This window comes from Lonchura striata, chromosome 2, assembly GCF_050655825.1.
Source record: "Lonchura striata isolate lonStrDom1 chromosome 2, ASM5065582v1, whole genome shotgun sequence".
Lineage (NCBI taxonomy): Eukaryota > Metazoa > Chordata > Aves > Passeriformes > Estrildidae > Lonchura > Lonchura striata.
In genome coordinates, this window is record NC_140704.1 from 75,888,659 (window position 1) to 75,909,452 (window position 20,794).

At 34.4% G+C, this 20,794-nt stretch overlaps 1 protein-coding gene and 1 long non-coding RNA gene across 22 annotated transcripts in view; one reads left to right on the plus strand and one right to left on the minus strand.

The window, feature by feature from the left end:
- The window catches only part of CDH18 (cadherin 18), a 526,603-nt gene that overhangs the window by 62,629 nt on the left and 443,180 nt on the right, over window positions 1–20,794 (minus strand). For 13 of the 17 annotated variants that reach the window (XM_031503961.3, XM_021526413.4, XM_085571653.1 and 10 more), the window contains one exon: window positions 907–1,074. The exons of 1 other annotated variant lie outside the window; for it this stretch is intronic. In XM_031503961.3, coding sequence (XP_031359821.2) covers window positions 907–1,074 — 168 coding nt within the window. Of the gene's footprint in view, window positions 1–906; window positions 1,075–2,032; window positions 6,439–20,794 lie in introns of those variants that run through there. 3 more of the 17 variants (XM_085571660.1, XM_085571659.1, XM_021526418.4) reach the window with 3 other exon arrangements.
- LOC110468461 (uncharacterized) overlaps window positions 18,210–20,794 on the plus strand; it is a 28,274-nt gene continuing 25,689 nt past the window's right edge. For all 5 annotated transcript variants that reach the window (XR_014952778.1, XR_014952781.1, XR_014952780.1 and 2 more), the window contains exon 1: window positions 18,210–20,767. This is a non-coding gene — a long non-coding RNA (uncharacterized LOC110468461). The remainder of the gene's footprint in view (window positions 20,768–20,794) is intronic.

Below are 20,794 nucleotides of genomic sequence, written 5' to 3' on the forward strand. Positions count from 1 at the left end.
ATAAATGTTTTAATTCAAACAACCTAAGGCATTTCCTGATGGATGTACCTATAGCTACCAGCCCATTATGTTCTACAACAGCTCACGCAATATCTGAGACCAGATTACAACATTTTTGTTGGCCTTGGGCCAATATGCAGAGGAAACATATTTATGTTTCAGAAGATTTTTAAATAGTCGACTGAATTCAGAATTCCTACAAGATCCCAGCTACTGTGTCAGATCAATGTTTACCCAATGAGATGGGTAGAAATTAACTTTCTATTAGTGGTCACATTAAGATATTCTATTCTGGTATTTACTCTTTGTATATTCATGTGATAATATTATTTGAAATTAACATCAGCAATTCATTTAACTATGATAAAGTCAGGCTCCACCATTGCTCAACAATAGTGAAAAACATCTTAGATTTTAATTGTCTGAAATGCAGTAATTGATCTTAAAAATTTATTTTGGTATAGAGAAAGCAAAAGAAAAAAATTTGATAGACACATATGGAAGCAGCCAAAGGCATGTTGGGTTAAATATTTTAAGGAATTGCCTTTTCCTGTTATCTACCATAGGAACATCATAATTCCCTCCTGAGATCAAAATCACACAGTTATTGCAATATGCATTTCACAAGGGCTGGAGAATAACCCACATATGAGAACAGTATACCTTTGTAACCCATCTCAATATTATTCAGTGGTTAGACTGAAAGAAATCTTTACTAGTTTCAGTATTTTAGCTATGCCATCTCTGTGCTTTATCTGGAAATACCTAAAAATTAAAAAATATTGGTGAATTCAAATGTTTTCCAAACAGCCTTTTCCCCCATGAATTTGACTACTAACTGGATTTTGCTAATAGCTTCTTACTTCACTGATTTTCAAGCCAGTTATATTTTGAAATTGTACATACTCTGAGGAAACCTGGGTGGATTATCGTTGACATCTGTGAGTGTGATATTTACAGTTGTTGACCCTGACAGCCCTCCGACCTGCCCAGCCATATCTTTGGCTTGAATGACAACGGAATAATGCTCTCTGGCTTCCCTGTCCATATTGTGCAAGGCAGTCCTGATGACTCCTGTGAGGGAAAGAAAACAAACAAACAAACAAAAGATCAGGATTAGCTTGTTCAAGCAAGATCAAAGGCTGGGCATAACCTTTCATTAAAGGAAAGCTGAAGCTAAGTGGTTTTAAGTTGTTTGTGTCATATATATGTATATATGTATATATGTATATATGTATATATGTATATATGTATATATGTATATATATGTGTATATGTGTATATGTGTATGTATATATATATGTATATAGAATATATAAAACAGAATTCCAGATGCCTCCATACAATAAACCTGCTTCATAATATGATAAAATTGAAACAATATTTACTGAATCAATTATTATATTATTAAATAATAATTATAACTTATAACTTTCCTGACCTCAAGTTACGTTGCGAAAATAACAGTGTTTTCTCATATAATGCTTTAAATAGCTACTTAATATAAAAATGAATTAATTGGATCTCTTACCACAAGGAATAAGACACAAGGTGTTTTCTAACAAAAGGTAATTACCTAATTAATATATAATATATCTCTTAAAACTACCAAAAACCTAGACTTTCCTATTTGGCAAATCTCAAAAAAAAGTATTTTTGTTTTTGATACATGTCAGTAATATAGATTTTGGTTTATGTTTGACTTAATTAATAATTATAAAGTAATAGATAAGATTTTTATTGTTATTTCTGTGCTAGAAAGAGAAAACCAAAACTGAATGATCCTAAAATTGTATTTTTTTTATCCATCATCATCATAATCTTTTTTTGCATTTAGTTGCCTATACATGTAGAAGTAAAGATTAAAATAAAAGTAGGGAGAGACATCTCTATGGGCACAGCTTCAATTAGGAGACATTTTCCCCCTGTGATGATACCCGTAAATTAAATCCTGATAATTTCTTTGATCACGGACTGACAGAAAAATCATGGAATTCAGTAAAGAGAAATGTGAAGTGCAGTGATAGAGAACCAGTATGTGCTGTGGACCAGCTAGCTGGGAAGGAGCTTTTCAGAAAATAATCTGGTGTGGTCCTCAAGTTGAGCATGAGCCAGCGATGTGTCCTTGCAGCAAACAAGGTCAGGATCTTCCCAGGCTGCATCATGAAATGCATTGCCAGCCAGTTGATAGATGGGATCCTTCCCCTCTGCTCATGAAATCTGGAGTGAGTTTCATAAAAATAAATAAATAAATAAATATGTAACATGCCCAATTTATTAACGTTACATTTTTAAACAGCTAAAATTTTAGCATAACTTCTATTGGACTCTGAAAGTGAGCTCTTGCTACAAACAAGTAAATAGTGTGACACCATCAGATGTTGCTTCTGGGTAAATTTTAATCATATAATAATTAGTAATGCAAAGAGTCTTAAGAAGAAGAGCCATAATTTCAGGAGAACTTTATGTACATCACAATTCTCAAGCTTTTTTCTGACTCCCACAGTTTCAGATCATGTAGAAAATATTTTCCAGAGCATTATCTTTCTTGTATTTTAAAATTAATTTCTTTGCATTTCTTCAATAAAACCATTTAACCATTGCTAGATAAAAGATGGAAAATTACATGTAGCTTATACCATTGTTTCCATTCTGTTCTGAAAGCAAATCACACAAAACCAAGGAGATCTATGCAGAAAGAATATTTTTAAGCATCCACAAAGTTTTAGAATTATTTCAACACAGTTTTGAGCTGTAAATTACGTTCCATCAGAAGTGTAGATTGGGACAAACTGGCTAAAAATAGGATGCCAGTCTGTTTTAGTTCATCAAGGGTTTTTTTCCTCAAAATGATACCATTTGAAACAGATATGTTTTTCAGAAATTGCAACATGATATATTGAAAATAACAACAACTTATACACACTATAAATTTAGAAAAGGAAATTTACAGAGTCATTTAGATAAAAGAAACTGCTATAATTTAAATGAGCATTTTCATAAAAATAAATACAGTTCACAAAATCTGGTACTACTGTTCTGAAAATATATTTTACTGATAAATAGGAATATGGGAATGTCGTAGAACTGAGAATGTCCTGCTTTGACTTTGCAAATTAATTGTTTTAGTTCTTTTGAAACCAAAGGTATCATGCTTATGCATATCCATGTAAGAAATATGGCATTTTTTAAAAGAACATTCCATTTCCGCTTGTAACAGTTCAAATGTAACATGCCTTCTACACTAACCTCCCCAGTATTAGCCACTTACATTTTAAAATTAATCTAAACAAAAAGAAATTCCCCTGATTTATGGTTACTTTTCTCTGTTTGCTTCAAGGGGTATGACACTTAATTAAGGCTTGTAGGTAGTTAATAAGGATTTGTGGATGACTAATCATGACTAATCATTTAATCTCTCTCACTTGCATCAGATTCCTCTTTTCTGAAAACTGAGACAATGGAATTGGGCAGGCTCTTAATTTCAAAACCTTGTAGTTTAAAATAAGAAAACTAATGTTAAAGTTTTGATGGGCTGAAGGCAGGGAGTGAGAGAAGATTTACTTCTCCCTTTTTCCTGTGTTTCATATCCATTTATACATCCTGAAATCATATCATCAGTATGAGGTATGTCACTACTGTGAGGACTCTAATGCTCTGTCCTTGTCACTAGCAGGTCCAGCAGCTCTTGGCAGTGCAGCACTAAAATCATTCATAATCTCAAATTTCACTATTGATCCCAAAATGTGTAAGGAGAACTTAGTTGCCTTATTACTAAGATAAAATTAAATGATCCAGCAGTTTCTTTTAAAGCAGGAATTGCTCCTGAGTATCTACTGTATCCTTGGCAGGGGTTGGTATACATCCCACAAGAAGACGGGAAGTTAATCTTAGGAAATATATTTCCCTAACACATTTTCCAAAAAAAAAAAACTGAAAAAGAAAGCTGTCACAGATATTGTAAATTGAAACACAGCCCTAATTTTGCCTCATATTTTTTAGGCAGTACTGTGACCCTGTTAACCAAGTACTTCTCATCTATGCCTTCAATACTTATGCATCTTTGGTAGGAAAAGCAAACAAGAAAATAAAAAAAAAAAGTATGTAGACATCATTACAGCTACACCCCATATTATTTCTGGTATTAAGTAAAGAATTTCTACGGAAGTTTGACTTCTATGTCAAAAATCAAATACAACACATGGAAGGGTAAATCTACTGGAATGAAGCTGAGAAGAACACACAGGTCACAAATACTCATACATATTTCCATCTTAAAATTAAGAGAGATGGTTTTTTTTCCTACGTAGAAGGCTCTCCCAAAAATCACATTGTCTTCTAACTTCCTGTATAAGTTTATTCACCTGTAAAGAACACCAGTTTTGCTAGGATTTTTAAATATTAATTTATTTTTTTTTAGCGTTACGATTTCAATAGTTTTGGAAAGCACATTTTCCAATTTGAATTTATCTTTCTTGACCATGTATGATGAGAAACCCACTTACTTTCCAATTAAGATTTTACCACCTTTTTTAATTGCAACAGTTTTTTTATAATGATGAATGATCTTTAACTGACTAATAAACCCATGGTATTTTTCCCCAATGACATTTCCAAATTAATGAGGCCAGAATACTGTAAAACCATAGAACCTGTTAATGTGAATAGGACCAATAAGGATCAAGTCCTACCCCCTATTACTCAAAGGAATAACTACAACTAAACAATAGGTCTTATAAGTACTTTTATTACCGAATCCTATTAAACTCGATTATGCTTTTCTTGCTCTTGCCCATAACCTAATACCCATAGCATTCTCTGTACTGACAGTTCTTCACAACCTTTTGCAATTAAGAAATTTCTTCATGATGGTCCTGTATTTATCCTAAAATTATCAGATAAAACTGAGAAAAAAGAACTCTGAGATTAAATATTGATATATCTACTATTGTGGATAGCTCCTTTTCTTTCCTTTTCCCCAACACCTCTGGATTTGAGAAAGACCTGAAAATAACTTCATTTTTGGCAAATTTTACTTCACTCTCAGGCTCTCTGAATTAATTCTTGTTACTGAATTGCAGTCAGTAACCTTTTCTTTTATACTGTCATGGTTTGACACTGGCACAATGCCAGTGCCCCCGTGAAAATGTGATCCCTACCTTGAATGCTGTGAAGTGGAATCTAGAATAGAGCAAAGCAGGCCCAAGCTTAATAACAGGAAAAAAACTTTATTAAACTACTACTACAAAAGAAAAGAGAAAACTAAAGAAGGGGAAAAAAAAACCACACAAAGATCCAAATGAAAACCTTGCAAAACATTCCTCCCCCCACCACCCAACTCCAACAAACCACAGTGAGACACAATCTGGACCCCAATCAGGTTTCCACCCTCCAAACAACCGATACTCAGTCCATCGAGGGAACAGAGTCTCTCCTGTGCCACAGACCCCCCAAGAAACACAGCTCCACATCCTGTGTTTCCATGTCACACATGGCACCGCCCAGAGAAAAAGTTTGCCATAGTGACCCTTCTCCTTTCCATGCACAGTGCTCTCACCACAATGCATGGATGGTCAGACTGCCTTTAGGATTTTTCCTTTCAAGGACGCCCTGCCAAGAGGGGAGAAAACAACAGTTCAGTTTTTCATTGTTTGGGACCACAGTCCCCCCCATTTTCCCCTGGGGCCAAGGGCTCAAGAACAGAGATCTTCTTCTCTTCTCTTTCCTTTCCAGGGCAAGGAGGCGCCACCACAAAGCCCCTAACCTTTTCTCTGTTCACTTTTGTCTTTTTCCCAGCTGAAGCAGGTCTCTTGACTCACTGGCATCCTCCCAAAACACAGTCCCTCTTGAAGGAGAAGATTGGTTCAGGTTGTGGCTAACACAGAAAAGTCCAGCCAAAAGCCACTCCTTGTCCCCCTCCCATCCAGAATTCCTCCTTCCAACATCCCATCCCAGGGTCCAAGGTGTCCCTCTTCCTCTCTTTCAAACCGAGGAGGGGAAAGGAAAATTCACAAAGCTTTCATTTCTCGAGGGAAGGGTTAAAAGTCCGAACTCCCAGGATGGCTCGATGCCCGGACATCCAGCAACTCCCACACAACTGGGCACCTTGGAGCTCCCCCCGCTCCTCCTTCCTCGCGGTGGAATTGCTGACAGGACAGGATTGCCGCCGCCTCTTTCTCTCTCCCCCTCGGGAGAGAAACCGGGACGGGGGGGGGGAAAATAGAGACATCCCAGATTTCTTCCACCCTTCCATCTGCAGGGGCCAGCCCGGTTCCAGTCCTTCCACCACCCTTGGGGCCTACCTTTCAGGCCATGGGGGCTTCCCCTCCCCCACCCAGCTTGTGGCTGGGCAGTTGAGGTTTGCACTGCACGCTGACTGGAACCAAAAAGAGCGAGTTCCCCTGGGAATTCTGCTTTCAACCCCTCTGTGTTCTCAGAGGCGTGTCTACTTTCAATTGGTCAATATCTAAATTGACCTCTTCCTTCCGGAAAAAAATTCTCTTTCCGTGTCAAACCATGACATATACCAAATTTTCTTAAAGATACTTATATGCTCTGCAGAATCTGATAATGTGTTATGTTGTCTTTTTTAGCATCCTGTGTAGAACCATTTAACTTACATCAAAGAAAAGCTATAACAGAAGTATCCACTGTAACTGAGACTGCAAAAAGCAAGACCTTTTTAATTTGAGTGCAGACAAATTCTAAGAAAATATCTGCCACAGCCAGATGCATAACTATGCATTTACTGAAGCATTTTACTATGTACTTAACTATTAGTCTGGTACACTTGAAAGAATTTACCTTATTACTTACACAAAATAAGAACTCATTTACATTCAGTAACCACCTCAAAATTTTAGTCATCTTTATTTTACAGCCTACTTCTGCATGATGTCTGAATTGCCCCATATAAAACATGGTCTATTTTAATGTTTTGAACTCAGAGGTTTTCTATCTAGTGGGGAAAACAAAAAGAAAACAATCACACAACTCCACTTTAATGGTAAATTATTTTGTCATGGAGAAGTAAGTATTTTTTTGATTGGAAAATTTTCATTCTGTTGTTGAAACAAGAGCGTGGTTATTAGATATTTGATGAAGACAATTATGATTCAAATGTAATTCTAAACATCTATTTAATAGCTAACTAAATGTGGGAGTTTAAAATTTACAGAGGGATTTGAAGTATTGCAGATGGTAATTTCATTAATATTATTCTTTCTTTTGGAATAAATGCACTATTTTTATAATTGCTTTTTCTAGGGTATGACTTTAGCCTATTTTATTGTAACTTAATATTCTGAACATATTGTATGTATTAAAACACATTTCAAATTCTAATATTATTCTACCTTGAAAGAGAAGCAATTTTTTTCCATTTTAAGACAGATACTGAAAAAGTAAGAAAATACTTTTTTTCCTTAAAATTTCAAAATAAAATTAAAATTTAGAATTCTCAATAGACATTGACTTGAATTTGTGATTTAGTTCAAAATATAACCCTAAACAGAAATGTGCAATATAAGGGTGATGGTCCTACTCCACATTCTGAATTCTTCTCTAACAAAGATGTTTTTTAATCTAGCCCTTTGACTCAGATAAGCTTTATATAAATAAAACTTTGTTTCTCTACAGAGACATACCTACATACTTCATGGATGAAAGCCACAACACTATAGAAATGGCAACTAGTGGTCAATTTTCTTCTCTGGTCATGACTATAGTACTGAAAGATAGTATATCCTTACTTAGAGAAAATTAGCATTGAAATGAAACACATGAATCCAACATTTAAGGATAACTGGTAAAAATAAAGTGCTGAAGAATAAGAATATTTTAAAAGGAAAATAGCAAACATTTTAAAGAAATCGGTTATAATAGCATTAATATGGTATTAAATGAAAAGCTGGATTGACCAGACTAATTGTACTACAATGAATACCCCCAGAAGAAAAAAAAATCTTTAAAAATAACTGTTAGTAAAAATAACCTTCTCTAAAATATTTATGTGTAACAGACAGAAATTAAATATTGAAAAAAAGTATTTTGCTCATACTCCTAAATTAAGGAATATGAAGAATTTTCACCGAGTGAAAAATACATCCATTTATGTGGCAATGGCATGGATACCAAATGTCATCATAACACCGCTCAGTTTTTATAATAGGACAATCAAGTAAATTAAATTTAAAATTTGCTGCAATGACACCTCCAGAAAGATGACAATAAACTCTAATGTGCAATATGCAAATGCTGTAATCAAAGGGATATCTATTATAGAAATCGTCATCCAAAAATTTGGCCAGTGGTTGTCTTTTGTTTACTTTTAATCCACACAGAAAGAAGTTGAATAGAATTGCTCTTACACTGATCCCTGTAGAGCCCTAGAGGAATCTCTTCCTTTCATTCTGTCTTGATGATAACTTTTTTCCTACCTCCCAGGTAGCCAGTTCAGAGCCATTTAATATGTGCCTTGTCGCTACTAATTGTGATCTGTTTAACTAGAGTTGTATGTGGCATGGCAATTATCTTTTTTGCTATAACCTGGCATTTCACAAAACAAATAAATAAGATTTTTTAATATGGCCTATTTTCCAGAAAAACACATGGAAATACATTATTACTATTTAAATCTTTTAAGTTGGCTAAATTCCTTCTAGCTTCTCTGTTTTTCTTTTTTCACTCTTTGCCTAAATTTACCAACCTCATATTGCAAATTTGTTTTGCTTGGCCTTTCAGGAAACTGAAACACATTTAAATTCTGCAAACTTGTTTATCTTTTACTCTAGGACAATCTACTACCCTTCCTAGATATCCTTCCCCCATTAATCTAGTTCTGTTCCTAAAAGATTCAACAATTCAGGGTAAAGATAAGTGGAATTCTGCTTTTTTTTTTTTTTTTCATGTGGAGATTCTGAAAAGACTTCAAAGAAGGTTTAATTCCTCAAAAACTATTTATCAATATGCTAAGTTCTGAAAATGTGCAAGTAATTTCTTATGGAATACAAATTGCGCATAAATTCCTATGATTTTTCAGACATAAAAATAGAGTTAATCATTCTTTCAAGCAAATCTCCTACCTGAGTGGTTTTGATCTCTTATAAAATTGTTTTTCCATTTTTGAACACACATTTTTTCCACACAAAATTGTTGGAGATGTGGTATGGATAAGCAGAAGAAAGTCTTAGAGACAGAATAAAATAATTCCTGTGCCTTGGCAACCTACCACTATACATTAATTCTCTGCATAATTGTGCATAATTAAATAATTCAATTTTCATAGAAGGACATATTGGTGCTTTTGCACAGACTCAGGAGTTCTTTGGAATTGGAATCCAAATTATGGGTATTTCTATAGTTCTGATAAAACATGTAGCTAGAAGCCAAAGGGATAAATGGTTTGATCCTCCATCTTGACCAATATGATGCTCAAACTCTGATATGTTCCTGTTAATGTAGTAGGCATGTGTCTAAGACAAAACCTGCATAAGTATGATGTTACTGCTCTGTTGAAAATGCTTTTTTCAATAATTCAATTTAAAATGTATTTAATAAGCAAAGAAGAACCTGAACCCCAAGGGAAGGGGAACAGAATAATTGCTCAAAGATGGTAAGAAGTGATGGCTGATTGTATAACAGAATGAAATGTTAGGCCAAGATAGCTGTGGAACCCACCTAGATACAGATATACATGACTTACAATTCTTTCAATGCCATTTAGATATTGAGGCATTCTGCACCACAGTTTACTTGTCAGATACGCAAGCAGAGGAACCAAGCAAATGATATCACTGTGGAGGCAAGGGCAAAGAATGTTGGAAGAGATTAAATTACTTATTAAGTGCAATTTCTTCAGATATAAACTTCGTATAGGTGTATTTAATCCTTTGTGAGGAGGAACAACATAATGACGTGACAAAAAAAGCAATGAAGTAAAAAGAGGATATATTCAGTAACCTCTGAATCTCTGATAGCAGATCGGAATTAAGTACATAAATCTTCTCAAAGGACATCACATTTGACAAGAAAGAGCTGAAAACAATCTGAAATCTAACTACTTATATTCACAAACTTGGTAATCCTACTCTCTTAAAATAAAATAGACTGCTAGTATTGAACATTTCTTCTTGTAATATCACATGTCTTCTGGCCGACACAAACTTATATATTTAATGTATAGCTTGAATGAAAATGACAAAGGAAGATGCAGATGAAGATTAAAGCTGCTAATATTCCAGTAATAATCCAAACCTCATTATTACTTCCTTCATAATGAAAAAAAGAAAGATGGAGCCACAGACTTTACATTATATTTCCCATATAGTATTAGTAAATTAATTTGCTTTTATGCAAATTAACCTTTTTGTCTTTAATAAATACATAATAATATATCAAAATAATTTGAGATGACTAACATAGTTGCCCATTATTTTGAATTATATTTTCGCTTCTTTTCAAGGTAGATCACCTTAATAAGAGGTCAAGAAGAGAGACAATGACTGTAGGCATAAATGCCCCCTTTCTAATAGATCCAAAATGGTGTCCAGCTAATAAAAAAACCTGAATTCAACTTACAGTCTTGAAAAGATTCCATCTCTGGACAAAAATTCATCTGTTGAATAATTGAATTACAACTGACTGACAAGGTCAAGACATATAATTCAGATTATCTGTTAATAAAAAAACCTGCTTGGCCAACACACCAAACATTTACACAAAGGTTGTATTCCTTTCTCCCTGTGATGCTCACTCCTTACACACCCATGGAACATTCTACTGAGCTGCAATGCTTCACTGACTTTTGCATAATGTTTTGGACAGCAGTACGACAGTATGGCATAACATATACTTTTATGTGTCACTTAGGGTGTAACCTTTCTAAGCACTTTAGCATGCATATCTGCAAAGTGTGAATGAAATACATTAAGACTTGTGTCAATACATGAATGTGAATAATTTTTCCATCTACCCCAGGTACCTGGATTACAAGGAAAACCGTTCTGTTAATGTCCTATGACAATGGTCATGCAAGCGAATACATTTTTAAAGAGAAACAAATAAATTCAATAACCAGTAGAATTCCATTAATGAAAAAACAGTTCTTAATTGTGGGAAGTGCTTTAGTGCTAGATTTAGTGCAACAAACTCTAAATATGTATATATTTATACATGATACAACAGCTGCCTTAAAATATAAGTATTTGGCTTCCTTAGAGGTCCTTGAAAGAAAAATTCCAGAAAAAAATATTATCATAATATTCTATTGAAAAGCAAAATTAATGACCAAAAAAATTATAAATTCTTTGAGGTTTCCATACTTGTATAAAAAGCCTAATATATTTGCACAATAAAAAAATATCAAACTCTGCATAAGAGAAAAAATATCTAAGAACTGTATTCTGGATAAACAGAAGGCTGACCAAGGAACCATGGCAGACAACACACACATATTTTTGAATGCTGAAAATGTGTCTGTGGTAGCCTTAAGTTAACCACAGTTTTCAGAATTTTCTTATGGACACAAAAATAATTGTGATATATAAAGAAAACTTAAAGGAATCTTATAATAAAGAATGTGACACATGTTCACAAATGTTATTTTCTTCCATAGACCTGACATCCACAAAATCTTTGTGCATTAGATGACATAATAAGTAGCTATTGACTTCTGTAGAGATTCAATCAGGAATTATTGACCTGAAGTTATATCGATATAGTCAGAGGAAAGATAAATCTCTACCTGGAAGTGCAATAAATCTTACAGTTGGCTGAAAACAGCAGTCTTTGTTGTTCATTTGTTACAGTATACTTCTATCAAGAAAATGATTACTGGATTACTGAATTACTGGTGTAACTTGTTGAAAAGAGGCATTCTCACACTACAATAAATTAAAAAGCTTCAAAATAAGGTCACACAGAACATAAAATATGTACAAATCAATTTTATGCAGCTGTTTCTCTTTCTAATTTGAGTCAATTCATTATTCAACAAAGTGCTCAACTTCTGCTGTACGAATTTGTGTTGAACACCTCTTGACTTGAAAGAAGCATTGTCTGCATTTGAAATTATTCTGAATTTAGAAAAAAAATCACAAATTTGAAAATACTAGCTCTGACTTTGAAAAACTTACTGGAGAATACTTATTTAGGAATAACTCTGCATACATTTTGTTATTTGTCCTGGAAAACTCATGACTTTGTCACCCAGTGTGAGAAGTTATATAATTTCATTAATCCAATCACAAACACCATGTTTTCAAGCACCATATATTACAAACTTCCATGCTGGGTTCTGTAAAAAAAAAGGAAAGGAAAAAAAGAAATATTCTATCCTTTTCTTCTTCCTACTTACCATCCTCATTTAAAATTACTCAAAAATGCAACAGGCTTTGTTTTGTACCTTCAGGTTTAATTTTCACTATGAGAAAAGAACAAAATCTAACAACTTAAGACTTAACTTACTTGCTCAATAAAATTAATAAACAAAATGCAAGAAAACAGATCAATAGCAGTGTTAGAGAGGTTTTTTCCTCCACTGGGGTTCTATCTTGTGAATTTTTTTGCCTTCTGAGGACCTGGAAGGATTTTAAAAAGTGGACCTCAATAGCCTCAGTTTTTTCTTTCCAAAGCAAATAAAATTTTCTATAATAATTTTGAATTACTCTGTTTCATATAAAAAATTCACAGAAGGACAATACAGATAGGGGCCTACCTTGAGTTTGGTACAAAAGGTCAGTAATTCCTCTAAGTGCATATTCTAAATAATGATCTGAAGATTCATTGAAACTTATTCAAATGTGCTTGTAATCCAACCATTAGGAAATAAACTTTCAATTACAAAAAGCAAAGCCATCTTCCTTAACATGGCTGACCGCAAATTAATCTGCTACTGCAATTCTTAAACATAAATGAAAAAAAAAAAAAAACTTATTTCCCACTCTACTAACATTTAGGAGGAGTAAGATTATTTCTTAAAGTTTGTGAAGAAGAAGGCTAAATTATTATTCCTGGCCTACTTGTTCTTGAACACCAATCCACAGGCTATATAAAAATACCCTGCTTCTAATTCTAATGACAAAATGAAACAGCAATAGGGCAGTATGCAAGTTTTCATTCTGAATTCTTTCCAGCATTCTTCCTTATTGAATGAATCACAGAAACATTTTTACCCATTATTTTCTTTATATATGTCTGTATTAAGTCTATCCTCTAAATTGAATCTACTATAACAAGCATTTCTCTGATATGTAATTTTAAAAAATTATCTCACGTACTAGGAAAAAACGTAAAACTCCATGGTACCAGGATGAACGGGGAGTTCCAAACAGTGTGGACAGTAGGTTTTAAAGTGCAGATATTGAACCTATTATCACCTGACATGTTTGGAACTGTCAAATACTTTTCTTGTCCATCCTCCTTAAGACCTTCTTAAAGAACATACCCAATCAGGGTGAGCAGGACCTCATATTGTCAGTCTGGATAAGTCCAGAAACTTCATATCAAGGTAATGAAGTTATGCTGATTGACACCAGTAAAGAATCTTACCTGTTATTTTTAGGCAAAAAGCTTCTTAGTACGATTAGGACTAAGTTGTCAATCCAGTAATCTGGTTGAAGAGTTTTTGCTCTACGGTGTTACTGGTGATGGAAGCTCATATCAAGAAAGAGTGTCTTATATGAGCAATGTTGCTATTACAGCTCCTGAGAATCTGGATATAAAATCTCATGTTTTGTTTTTACCATAATGTTAATAAAATCACAGGCAAAGAACAGAATATATTTGAATCAATGTTTTGAGGTCAAGAACAGGCTGCACAGACAGCATACCTATTTGGGCCGTTTACTTCCTTTTAGGAACAGGCAATTAAATTAAAATCTCTCTACCTTTACTTTCCATCTTACATTTTAGACTCTCCAGAGTCTTTTACCAACTTGTCTTACTGGAGAAAGTTCAGCACGCAAGTGAAGCACATTATCTGGTACAGGGTCACAGTGATGCTCCAATATACAGCATGCAATAACTACAGGAAGGAGCTTTGTCAGTTGTATGCTTCTACCAATTAAACTCTGATGGAGAAATTTAGAACTGCATCTTTTGAGAAAAGACTTAACTAAAGAAACAGAGTGATTGTGAAATAAAATTCTGACTTCCTAAAACTCAGTTATTGTAGATTCAATCAAAAATTGAAAATTAAATAAATCTAAGTCAAGACACAACTACAAAGAACCATGTATTTCCTGGATCCAGAATAGTTATTTGCAAAAAATTAGTTGTGGCAACTCTCAGGAAACTGAAAATTAAAATGGAACATATTTTAAGGAATTTCATATTTGCATAAATGCTAAGGATATTTTTCTACTGTATTTAAGTAGCTCTGCTGTTTCTGTGAGAAAACTTCTAATATATAATAGTCCATGAAGTGAAAATGGTGCACAGTATTTGCTTTAGCATGAGTAGATATTGCCCATTTGTGGCAACAATAGTTTCTTAATTTTTATTAGAAACTCTTACACTTGTAAAATGTTTTTTTAGTGACATTCTCCTGTGTATGGAAAAATCTACTGCTTGACCTCAGAGGATATACTGAGCTAATAAATTCTTTTAAATACTTTGAAAGATATAACAAAAATTTGCATTCTGATTGTCAGGAGAAAAAAAAAAAACATAAACCTTAAAATTAAATTTTGACATGCACAAAATTTGCACATGGTGACACATAACAGTAATACAATATCACATAGGGTTTATCGTGAAAAGTGTTACAGAAGTAATTTACAGAAAGATTGAAGAACAGACTTTTAGTACCCATTTTTAATGATTTCATTTGCCAAAGGAAAATGACACACAAATCCTCAGGATCTTAAGATAATTTAATGCCATATATATGCATAGCTTGGAAAAGAAATTACTATATTGTGGGAACTCAAAATGTCTCTCAGACATTTTTAGAGGTTCCAGGCCTTGGTCAGAAGCATTCTAGACCCTGGCAGACAGCTGAAAAACAACTGTGATTTTGAGTTTGAGCCATGGAATGAATTACCAACTTTGGAGGTGGAACAAGCAATCACAAAAGGTTAGATAGTATAGTATAAGTAGTTACAAAGTAGAGGGGAAATTTTTTTAGTACTGTACAGGGGGGTTTTAACACATGTCCAGGGGGGTTTTCACTTTGTACATGGGGGTCAGAAGTTCTAAGATGGAGGAAAGTGGGCTGATCCTGTTCTTCCTCCTTCCTTTTCCTTACCTCCATGTTCTTGGTGATGTTGGCACTCACAGATTGGTTTAGAGTAGAAAAACACTTGGCAACATAGGTAGTAGGTATTGGGGAATAATTGTAAACATGTAATACGTAATATATCTTATAAAAGATAGCAGCAGCCCTGGGCGGAGAGGGAGAGACGAAGAAGACAGCAGATAGAGAGGATGTCAGTGTGTGTGTGTGCCTCTACCCAGGCCGCTGATCAAATAGCCGCAGTCCAAGAACATAATCTGTTAGATAACTAGCAATAAACTGCCTTGAGACCGAACAGCTAAGCCTGCGGAGTTTTTCTTTGGAAGCACGGGTTGGAGGAGGAATTTCACCACCATATGAGGCTCCAAAGCAAGGCCAGGGTTCTCACACTATATTGCTCTGTTTGTAATAAATTCTCTTTTTTCCCAACAAGATATTTGAGGTTACTAAAAGTTTTCTCAGAACCTTACATCTACTATTTTTGTTCTAATTCTGAAAAATATAAAGACTTAGCAAGATAATTTTCTTTACACAATAGCAAGATAATATAGATAAAAGATGCAATTTTCAATTGTAAATGCCTTAAAATGGTCATTTGAAAACATGGCCTGAAATTAAGTGTACCCACTTGTCTCTGAAAAATCAGCCCTAACCCCAGACAATGAAATTTCAAATAATTTTCTTCATCCTTGGTTTATTGTATCTATAAAACTGATTGCAGAATAAAAAGTATTCAGCCTTTCTGTGTAAAGCAGAGGACAGTGCTAAGATTAGAGAGAAAGAAGGGTTTGACCATTTTTTATTTCCTGGCTAATACCACTGCTAATTAATTACTGAAAATCTGTGCCTGCCTAAGTGACAATGACCAAAGGGCAGAACATTTAGGAGCAAAGTTCCAACAGTCTAATGTTGGTCTATTATTTGTCAGTCAGCTCATCTTCCCTATCAGTGACAGGTGGGAATCAAGACCAGGAGCTCCCATGTCCAGGGAAATGAATGCATGTCCATGACAAGCCCAGTGCTTCACATACCACTAAATGAACTGACTACTTAGGCAGACACTTCTGACCCAGAGCTCCTTCCAATTTTTATGTGCACTTCATATCATGATGCATAGCAAATATTTAGGGATGATTAGAAAGCAGTCCAGGCCAGCTGGCTCCAGAGCAATGCCTTTGACCTATAGCCATAGTGCCTTCATATTTTCAAGTTTTAAAAAGGTGCTGCTCAGACTATGACTGTTGCATAATGTAGGTATATAATTCAGGCACAGATTACCATTCCATTTTGATTTCAGGAAAAATGTACTTTAGTATCCAGAGACACAAAATATCTTCCCTTGCACTCTCTATGGTTGCAGCTCTGTGCATTTTACAAGTTCTCACTATTTATCTGAGCTTTACAAATCCAGCATATAGGAAACATTTTTTGAAGTCATTTCAATTCCACAAAAGTTTTTTTTAGATACATTTTTTAAAGCAATTTCTACCAAAGGACTGAAGATATGTCTGTGTATGACAGTTCTGCATAAACACCATAAATTCTCATAAATGTGTCAAAATGGAGTTTTTTATTTTCTTTTATAGGATTATTGTTATTACACAGCATATAAAAAGACTGACTCGTCACACCAGGGATTTATGAATTAAATTCACACTTGGTAATGGCACAAAGGACATCTTGATAATTATATATCTGTTTACTGAATTTAGTGAACACTATATTCAACAGGACATATTGAGCAAACAGTGAAAAAATATATGAAGAACTTAACCTTTTCTCATACTTCAAAATGTGTTTAATTTTTTTTAATACTACCAGCCTTGCAATTATGAAGTCTGAAAGCTACACAATGCTTTTTTGCATTTTGCCTCATTATTAAGGCTACATTTTCTGTGGAGAAAATATTGTCTCTTTTTAGTGGTGCAAAATGGAAAACAAACAAATATACTAATATACTCTAAAGATATTTTAATGAGTAATACAACCCAAATGATGATGCCTGATGTTCTAAAAATGCTTATGAAAATGCCTATAAATTTTCAACCAAATTTCAGTGTCCTTCAGCTTTACACTGAAGAATACTTGAGCATCCCTTAAAATGAGCTTGTTCAGGAACACATTTCAAGAAATCCTCTGAAATACCCCAAATATTTTAGTACAGATTTTTTTCACATAAGAACTCTTATTAAGGTTATTTAAGCACTGCACTTCACTATCAACTGTGAGTATTTCTGTATGGTTAAAAGGACTGCTTTTTCTTCTTGTTTGTTTATTCTGTGATTACCTATCTTAGTTTGCAGTGTGATGATGTTCTCACTTCTCTGTTTATGGACAATAAAATGAGTTTAATATAATAATCTTTTACAATCAAAGAGAATATTGCTATAGCATAAAAGTGCAAGAGTTGTCAATAACTTATCCAACAAGGACTCAAATAAAAGAGGGAAAGAAAATAAAAGAAAGCTATTTCATGCTCCTTTCATGTTGTATATGCCTGTGTGTGTACCTGCATAATGTTCAATTCTTTCCTCCCTCCTTTTGAACTGGGGAAACAAAGGTTATGAAAAGGATTCCTTTATCATGTGACAATCTCTAATGTTCAAATTTACATTAATTAGAATCTTACACTGTAAACAATGGTGTAAAACTACACTAAAGATTAGACAAAAAAAAGAGCCAATTTCTAACCAGTGTTTCTTTGCATACCGATTTTTTTTTCCAAGGTACTTCTGTATAACCTGTCCAAAACTATCTTGGCAAGCTTTAAGGATTCTGTGCATTTTTCCCATGCACAGAAAATCTTACCAGCTGATGCTCCCAGTGAAATATATTCCAGTTTTAGATTTAATGTTGAGGTACTAAACAGATGATAAGTACCTACACAGCCAGTGTCATGCATCCAGGGAGTAAAGAGATCTTCCTGTAAATTCTTTTGTAAAGAGATCTTACTGTAAATTGAGTCTTTAGATGCTCCATGGTTTGGTGCATCCTGAAAGTGAAGAATTCACTGACTATGCACAGACAAATTGCAATTTGTACATGTAGGAGTCTAATACAGATGAACATATACTTCTGAAAGTACCAGATAGAACCAGGAGACTCCTTCCTCCACTGAATGAGATCTGTGTTTACTACCTCCTAGCATATTGGCATTTTGTTCTTTAACTGCTTTTCCCAGAAATCCATTCAGCCCATTTATTAATGATAGCTCAGGAGCAAGTATCTTCTTTCCAGGCTAGTCTATTTCTTGCATCTTGAGAGAATATTCATTAGACTCCTCAATAGCTCTTGGCTGATTTTTTTCTGATATATTATAGACTTAAAAAATAGAATAGTTTGAATTTCACACTTTTAATGAAACAGTTGCATTTTCCCAAGAAACCCCAAACAAAATAAGTTTTATTTTTCTTCTGAGATGCAAAATAGTGATTTCACTGTGAAAATCACTCTGGAAGCAATGAAATTCTTAGTCTCTAACCTCCCCTCTCCAATATATATACCTGAATTAATCTTTAATTTCTACATGAATACACTCTACAAGGATAGCAGTTTAAAGCATTAAGTGTTACTTCTGTAAATTTATCTGCCCAAGTATAAAGATTCACAGAGAAACAGGATTTCCTCTCCTAAGGAGGGATCAACTGTGTTTGAACCATTATTAACACAAGTTGATCTAACAGGTTTTAAAGACATCTTTTAAGAAAATTGTCATTTCTTAACAGGTTATGCATTACAGTGCTTTAAAAATCCCATTATAATTTTTCCTAATGACTAGCCCTAACCTGTCTAGTTACAGTGCAAGGTCATTGTCTCTTGTTCAATTTTCCTTGAAAATGAAATTCAGTGAGATACAGATGGGTTAAAATAGACATCTTTGACTATAAATAGATTTTGTGGGGTTGTTGTTTATTTATTTTCAATTTTATTCAAAAAGAGATTCAGAAAGATAATTATAAACCATGCTCAACTTTAAGATAAATACCTTGCTAAAAAATATATATATAAGCATACTCTCATTAGATAGAATTATCCTCTTTTTTAAAATTATTTAATGAGAAGAAAAGCTACTTTTATGTGTTTTTTTACAATGCACTATCTATAACTATATTTCACTCCATTCATGGTTGTGTTAACTGCCAAGAATTTATTGCACCATACATTACAGTATCACATACAGCTTTTGAGCAACACTGAAATAATTTTCCAGACCATTAGGTTCATTCCCTACTTAAAAGACTGAGATGCTTATAGTAATGCAGAAATAATTCAAACAAGTACACAAAGCTGCAAACTCGTCAAATGGCAAAACACTGGAAGAAAAATGAGTTTTCAGTCATCACTTATAATCCTCTACTTCAATGCAGCGTTTGTGTTTAGTATATGTATTTCCTGATCAGCTGGCATAATATTGCTTGACAACAACAGATTATTTGCAAAGCCTAAAAAGCCTAAAGAATGGAATCAAATTTTGGTTAAACAACCTGACTTCAGCAGGAATTTCGAAGGGAATGAAGGAGGTCATCACATTTTTGAAGTCTAAATGATATGTTTTCTCTGGTTTTGTGGTAAATTGTCAGAATTGCTTTGGAATTGCTTTAAGTTAATGAAGAACTGATAAGGCTTCTTGAGAAAAACACAAGCTTGGCCCCTCGGTGATCTCACACTAGGCTCAGACCAGGCCTAATGTTGGAAGGATATTTTGGGTGAAGAGGAGTCCTAAAAGCCTCTCAGTGAGGTACAGAAGAGCACCCACAAAGATGTACCAGGCATCAGCCTTACTCCCCCTCACTGGGCTCAACAAGGCTTGTAAAACTGGTCCTTCAAGGAGATTAGAATGCTCACAGAGACACTCTGGAAAAGGTCAGAGAGGCATTACTGCTACTTCAGCAGGTAGAGGAGGACCAGTGGGTTTGTTTCACCTTTGTATGAACTGCAAATTCTGACTGACAGTAAATAAACAAGTAATGAAGACCCTCATTAAGCCCTATTTATATATTAACTTAAACACTCCTAACAGAGAAAATTAAGAGAAAAGAGAATATGCCTTACATGTATAAGTCACAGTCACCAAAACCCCTCTTATAGCACGGAACAATTGTTCCATCCTTTTGGGAAGGGCCAAAAATTATAATATAAAAGAAGGAGTTCAGGGTAACAAGACAGAGAAGGGGAAAAAACCCTCTGCTGGATCAGTATGAATTGATGGACTCCATCTCTCCTCTTCTTCTAAAGGGACAACTTCAGGTGAACTTTGTCTCTCCAACTGTGTTGGAATAGATACAGGAATACTTTTGTGTGTGTATATATACATGTCGTGGTTTGACATGGAAAGATAATTTTTTTTAGAAGGAAGAGGTTAATTTAGATATTGACCAATTGAAAGTAGACACGCCTCTGAGAACACAGAGGGGTTGAAAGCAGAATTCCCAGGGGAACTCGCTCTTTTTGGTTCCGGTCAGCGTGCAGTGCAAACCTCAACTGCCCAGCCACAAGCTGGGTGGGGGAGGGGAAGCCCCCATGGCCTGAAAGGTAGGCCCCAAGGGTGGTGGAAGGACT